The sequence below is a fragment of the Priapulus caudatus genome, unplaced genomic scaffold (genome assembly GCF_000485595.1).
Source record: "Priapulus caudatus unplaced genomic scaffold, Priapulus_caudatus-5.0.1 Scaffold995, whole genome shotgun sequence".
NCBI classification, from domain to species: Eukaryota; Metazoa; Priapulida; class Priapulimorpha; order Priapulimorphida; family Priapulidae; genus Priapulus; species Priapulus caudatus.
In genome coordinates, this window is record NW_014578056.1 from 96,372 (window position 1) to 104,026 (window position 7,655).

At 45.5% G+C, this 7,655-nt stretch overlaps 1 protein-coding gene across 1 annotated transcript in view; it reads right to left on the minus strand.

The window, feature by feature from the left end:
- LOC106814875 (ubiquitin carboxyl-terminal hydrolase 32-like) overlaps nt 1–7,655 on the minus strand; it is a 47,914-nt gene that overhangs the window by 34,517 nt on the left and 5,742 nt on the right. Inside the window, exon 2 of the mRNA XM_014819250.1 lies at nt 451–578. Within this exon, the coding sequence (XP_014674736.1) occupies nt 451–578 (128 nt within the window). The remainder of the gene's footprint in view (nt 1–450; nt 579–7,655) is intronic.

Here is a 7,655-nt window from a genome sequence, read left to right on the forward strand (position 1 = left end):
GAGAGAGAGAGTGTGAGCGATGCACATCGTCGAAATCTCGTTGAACCTCGTCTATCTTGCCGTACTTGCGACCGCCCGGACGAGCGACGTGAAAGCGCACGCGTAGGGGGCGCCACATGCTACCAACCTCGGCGTAGGGGGCGCCGCGCTCCACCTACCTCGGCGAGTTTCGGGGGGACTCCGTCGCCCGTCACCTCGCAGACAAACGTCTGCTGCGTCATGTAACCGGACAGCGTAGACGCGCGTGCGTAGGGGGCGCCACATGCTACCAAACTCGGCATAGGGGGCGCCGCGCTCCACCTACCTCGGCGAGTTTCGGGGGGACTCCGTCGCCCGTCACCTCGCAGACAAACGTCTGCTGCGTCATGTAACCGGACAGCGTAGACGCGCGTGCGTAGGGGGCGCCACATGCTACCAAACTCGGCATAGGGGGCGCCACGCGCTACCTACCTCGGCGAGTTTTGGGGGGACTCCGTCGCCCATCACCTCGCGGACGAACGTCTGCTGCGTCATGTAACCGGATAGCGTAGACGCGCGCTTGAACGCGTCCTGTAGACGCTTGAACTCCGACGCGGTAACTGCAACGATCAACGATGGTCCGCACGGTCACAACGAAGCACTGATTGCTAGCCGATCACGCACGCACGCACACACATACATACACACACGCACGCACATGCACACATACGCGCGTGCACACACACGAAGGTACGCACGCATGCACTTGCAAACATGTACAAACACACACGCACGCACGCACGCACGCACGCACGCACGCACGCATGCACGCACGCACACCTATGCATCCAAGCATTACGCACACACAGCTACACACGCACACACAGCTACGCACGCACACACGCACGCAGGTACGCACGCACGCACACATACACACTTTTAAAATATGCATTTTTCGAAACGTTGTTGTTGCTTTTGTTTTCTGTTTTAATTTCTATTTTTCTTTGCAAAGAATGCGTACTTTCATCAAAGTGCAAATTAAAAATTGTGCATCTCTAACAGTAGCATATAAAATGGGCAGTAGAGGAACCGCCAGTTTTTTTAAATAGTTTTCCAGTCTTGGAAATACATCAGAAACCCCAGTGCGTTCTGATTTCGTACATTTTTCTACTATATAACCTATATCAAATTCCATTAAAATTAGCCAGTCCTGCTCACAAGTTACCAGTCCTGGACAGGATTCTATTTCCAATACCGCGTTTTATTTATTTCAAATAGCAAGTCGAAAAAAACTTTTATTCTGAGGGGAAAAATCCATTTTGCATACTGTCCTGGTATACAATTCCAAGTTCATGAGGCAGCAAAGGAGAGAAACACCATGAATCATGGCAAGAATCTGTGTGACTGACTGGCACGCTCTATCAGTATCATGCGAACGTGGTGGAAGAGGAAGGGGGGGGGACACTAATAGCTCCGGGGGAAAGCTAGGATCGTACGCAAGGTCTGCTGATAAGGAGCTTACTGACTAGTATAATCATCACGATATCAAACCACGAGCACCTCCTCACAGCAAACTTTCACTTCAGCGTAACGAGTGAATGGAGACATATAATCAATACAAATTACAACTACGAATACAACTCGCACTTGCGCTCCTAGCTCCCTAGCTCAGCTCTGACCACCTGTCTGCGGTGTCATTGGCGCACAGTATTATATAGCAGGGTTCTCCAAGAGCACTTATAGCCTGGCGGCCCGCCAGGCTATCGTCGAGCCCAACCATCCTAAAATGCACCCGCCACTCTAAATATCATAGCCGCTATGCTAAAATTAGCTAAAAAATGCTAAAAAATGTTAAAACTAGGACCGTAAAGGCAGCCCCGCCATGCTATAATGAAAAAGCTTGGAGAACCCTGTATGGGGGTCTTACAAGCTTTACATGTTGACTAGCACTATAACCAAGAGTGATACAACACATTTCGAATTATTTTACTACCGATAAAATCTCATTTATTCGCTAGAAATTGCGATGCTAGCAACACCTAGCAGTAGCTAGCCAACATCTTACAGTACAGATATTCACTACATATAGCAATATCACCTAGTGACGCGACTGCACTCGGCTATCACGGGTTGGCGCGCAGCGAGTGCAGAGCAAACATTTGCGTCGCAGCAACCACCCTAACCCATTCGCGAGCCGCGCGTAGCAATAAAGTCCCACGGCGCCACGCACGCGCGGAGAGAAACCCGCAGCGAGAGATCGCGATCTCTACCGACGATCACCGCGAGCGCTGAAGCAGACGACATTTCGTCGGGAATCCGTCGTCGGACCAGACGCTCAAACGTCTTCCCGCGTAATTCCGTGGGAGACGAATGCTCCCACGCATCTCGGGGCCACGGTCGGCCGCCCCGTCACACGAATGCTCCGATTTCCAGCATTCGAAATAAACGCGATTGCTCCTCGTGAAACGGAATCGTTCGCGCGGCACAAATTCGCAAATTACGCGCGGGGGCGCCCGCGAATGTAAGGACGTCGTCGCGCGTAACGTGAATGCATCGCGTACTCGGGCCGCCGCGTCGCTATACACCCGGCCGTCGTCGACAATAGCGGCCGATGCAGCAGCGCGATTCTGTTTGCTTAAACAATGTTGGCCCACAGATTGCGCTACGCATAGCTGAGCGGAGCATTATCGGGGGTCGTGATCGCAGATCTGCCACCACCGTTCCTCCAGATATTACAACGAGATAATAGTGTATGATTGCACACAAGCCTAGATGCGCAACTGCAATGCCACAACAAACATCTCCCACACCCATCCCTACCCACCAAATTCATGAACAGCTCAGATGGTATTTGCTAATGAAATTGAAGAATGACTGAAAATGATATTTCGACATCGTTTAATCGTTTATAGACAACACAGTTATGTTGTTACTATATATATATAACAACATTTGTTACTGTACTGCATTCAATATTTTAGCCACGTACCATAATTATATAGTAATGATTTACATTGCTTGTTTATTGCATTATTTGAATTGTTTTCAATGCTGAAATAATTTGTAAAAGCTCTACCTGTTCTATGATGACTATAGCCATCAGAAATTGAGAAACACTTGATTTACAACAACTGACAATGTGTTTTCATCAGTAATCCTTGTTGTTAGGCACCTTTGCCCATGCCGCTCCTCACAGTGATAACATTCCCTTCATTATTATGGTTTGTTTAAACAAGGTGCACCAATCCACTGATATAATAATCAAGGATTTCACTATTCCAACTCTGACTGTTGTTGGCAGTCGAGGTAGACATTATTCCTGTTGTAAACATATGATGACCATTAAATATTATAGTAAAAACTGAAAACCTCTTAATCATTGCTGTCACCCATCGACTCCGATTCCTGAAGCATAATGTATCAACTCATCGAAACTAAATTCAACACCACTGTACAGATACTCCCCTACTCACGAACAGGTTCAGTTCCGAGCGGTCATTCGTAAGTCCATTTGTTCGTAAGTCCTACATATGTACGTATACAGTATTGTACAGTAGTGTAGTATATGTAGGTGTGAACATCGAGTAACCTAGAAGTGTACATAGTGTAAACTAAAGCTAGAGTAACATACTATTGTTTACATCGGTGTTTTTGTGTTACCTCGGCGCTTCCCGCGCTACATTGCCGCCACCACGCAGCGAACCTGCGAACTAAACCTTACGCCTAAATTTTCGACTTCAGGGCAAATGGTTCGTATCATCGAAAGTTTGCAACACGAATGTTCGTATGTCTCTGTATGTACGTGTTTTTTCATGACAATTGATATCACATGTCCTATAACAGAGCTATACGAGCAGACAATTTTGTTTTTAAACTTTTTTATGCTATTTTAAACTTTTTTATTTAATGCCGGCCTATGCATTCGGCGCACGGATCCATAGCTGCCAGCGCTGCATACTGTTGTAGGACGTTCCCGGGGTCGCGTGCGCCTTGCTGCGGAACTGCGCGCAAGATCCGCGCTCAGCGGTTAGGATCAACACCTCCTTTCGGCAACACTTCTCTCGTATCCCGTCTCATCTGGATCATGTGTATCTTGTGTTTTAAAAAACACACTATACGTATAAACGCCATTGCTACTGCATTGCATAACGTCATGCAGTCAATCCCTTCACTAGCTCCACTGTACCTAATCTGATCCCTGTAACCTTTGCCTAAAAATCAATACCAGAGTCTCAATGTTTTGTGGTCACCAGTATTTTAGGGGAAATCTGGGTGTACCTTACAAGCACACCAATGTTGACCTGGCTCTACTAAGCATAGGGCTAGCATTAATTCCTCTATCGATAACTCACTCCATTACCGTTCTAGGCATTTATTTTAGCAGAACGAAATGGATAGATATGGGTAGTGTATCTATACCAATTTCAATGTTTCTGATATCTAAACCACATTCGACAAGTAATTTGGACTTTAACTGGGTACTAATAGGTTGCTATGCTGCATGAAACATCACCGAACGATTAGGAAAAACGTGCAGAAACTACCACAAAGGCTTATGTGCAGACTGAACTCAAGCAATGACGATGCGCTTTCTAAATAGTACTTATACTCAAGGCCTCATACTGAAATAGCACATAAATGCACTTGTGTCTATCTTATTGAAGTCATGCTCAGTGGATAAACGCAAACACAACAGTTGCAAACTTAAACCTAGACAGTGACCGTGAAACTAGACATTAACAGTGATTGCATGTTAGCAACAAATGGCTAGCAATGCCACAGGGTTCCGTAGGTACATATCAGTGATTAAGGCCATCCTTAAAAAATTCTATGTTTGCTGTCCCCCGATCCATAATTTTTGTAGTGGGTAGGTAGGTAGGTCATTTTTTTTGTGTGAGGCATAATAGTTATTTTAAGTCTGTCCTCATGTTTGCCACACATGCTTTGTATTTCAGGCCTAACTATAAAAAAATAAAAAAAATAAAAAAAATATGGAACCCAAAATGTCAAAAATAACTTTTGGGTTGCGGCTATTTTCGTGGGTCGGTCGGAGGACAGCAAACATATAATTTTTTAACGATGGCCTAAGCTGTATTTTTACGCCGCACTAGTTAACACAATTTTGCGTCATGCACCATTATGAAGCTATTGAACTATTTTCTACACCCCCACGACTGCCCACGCAGCTAAACATCGAGAAGGGCCAACAAAGGACAGGGAAGACTTCGAAAATGTGAGGGAAGGGTTACAGATGCAATCTGGCTGGAAAAAGCACAGACGTTTTCCAGATATTGCAAGAGTTTCAAGGATTTGCACTCGACTCGACGCACAAAAAATAACATGCATGCCTCCGACTATTTTGGGAATTGCGGCAACACTGACATTTTAACAGCATTACAAAAAGATTGATCAAACTAACTGTTCTGTTGCCTTTCTACAATGTCATCCCCCCATAGCACACAGATAGGTCGCAACTATAATCATTCAGCGATTGCTGGCCACTGGTGCACTCTGTATTTACATTAATTAGATTGTACAACAATATTTACATACAATATTTTTCTTTAGATGGGCGTAGTGCTGCCATCTAGTACTGGTGTAAACAGCTGTCATTCCTACTTGCACATTTAGCAATAAAATTTTCCTACCAAAACAGCAAATACGTAAAATGCTATTTAAAACTTAGACATTCACAGTAGTGCTTAGCTCTAGTACTATATAGCCCGCGTACAGTTGCCGCGGCTATAGAACCGAGCCTTACGAAGCTCGAACCAACTTAACTCCAGGCTCAGTCAGCGGTGAACTATGTATTCCGCAGCGTGAGAGTGAGCGGTGTTTGGTTTTGGACATACAAACATCTCGTTGTTGCTCCAAGTAACAAATTAATATAGTAATTTGGTTCATCTTCATGACAAAACTAATATTTACACAATCGTTTTGATCGGCTTAATTTGTTACTTGAGCAACCAACAATGTTTTTGTCGCACAAAGCAACAACCCGCACACGGACTGAATCAATCGCGGAACATCTAGTTCCGCTGACGGCTGCGCAGCGCCGCCATAATGGTCGTTGAAAGTTCGCAACTCGAATGTTTCTCCGTCAAAGAAACTACCGCATAGTCATACGCTCATGCACACGATAGTTACGAGGCTTAAATTTTTAGTAGCTGAACTATAACTTCAAACAATTTCACTTTCGGATTAAGTACGCGCAATTAATTGCCTACTCACAGACTGTCTTATAGCGGGTATCACAGCGTTGCTAACGTTTGCTACCTCTCCCATTCTCTTCTCCTTTTTCTCATCGTTCTCCTCTCTTCTTCCGCCGTCCTCTTCCTCTTCTTCTGTCCTTTCTCTGCTTTCCCCTCTCTCCTTTCCCCGCCTCTCTACTCTCCCCCTTGCTCCCGCATCCAATCCCCCCCCTAATAGCTCGTTCTACCTATCCCAGTCCGCGGCAGAAATGTACAGCAGGGCTATCCTACCGTACTTATCATGACCCCGAATAATTTCGTGTCCGCATATAACCTTTTTATACGTTTTCGTCGAGGGTCTATGGTACCGGAACCTGGGTCATCTGAAATCATTGTGAGATCTGTCAGTCAAAATGCATGCCGCGGCTAATCCTCGCGTGCCCTTCACGCCGCATTGCTGCAGCGAAAAAACAACTACCAGTTCTTCTAACATGGCTTTACCCCGTTGCTACTCGATTCATGTGTATACCATTCCCTTCAATCGCTAATTCACCTTCTATAAAACATTGTTTCTCAGAAACCCTGCTTCATTTTAAACCTTCAGTAAACTTACGTTGCCCACTTACAAAAACAACAAGACCAAGTCAAAGAGACGCGAGTCCCTTCGCAATACGCCCCGGTTCTCTCGCTTAACTCTCTGTACTCTTGTGCCACTCACGCAAGAGGCCTGATAGTACCTATCTCCTGATTGACGTGCCAATATGCCGGCCGTACCGGGCCCGCATTACGTGCAGTACGTCATCCGCATTTTTGCCATGCGATCTCACACAAATTTCCCATGAACTCCCTCAGCCGTCTCTGCCTCCTCCATTCAACCCTTCACCAAAATATAAAAGAGCGTTAACTTCGGACAGACACCGTTATCATCCGGTCTATTATTAGTCACTTCAGAGCTAACAGTAGTGCTCTGATATGCATGTAGCCTCGTAACGCTTCGTAAATATTAGTCTTTCAATGTTCCAAGGGACTATATGAAGATGAAACGAGAACAAAGTTGTATCGCCCTTCGGCATGCACTACATTATGACGTATAGATCAAGTTTGAATTGTATGCATCATCCAACCATCTCGTTATCAACCATTGCGTGTGAAAGTTCTATATGTCACAAATGGTCCGGGAAGAGACCCTCGCGTGCTCATAGAGGTGTTCGAAAATGCTGAACTCTGTTGAGGTACTCACACAGAGTCGACATTACTTTAAGCTGTGGCGATTTCAAAACTGTCTAAAACACACAGAATCTCATACGGCTTCTGGCTATATCCCCCTTAGACTAATCACTGTCTTTTTCTGGCGCTCTGTTGTTTATTATCTACACTAGGCCTGTGACTCGGGAAAGTTGACGTCCGGTCTCATGTTTCCGCCTCGCCCAATGCGCGCACCGTACTGTACACATAAATACTATACGTGTGGAAGTCCACCCACTGACACATAACTAATATTTATGT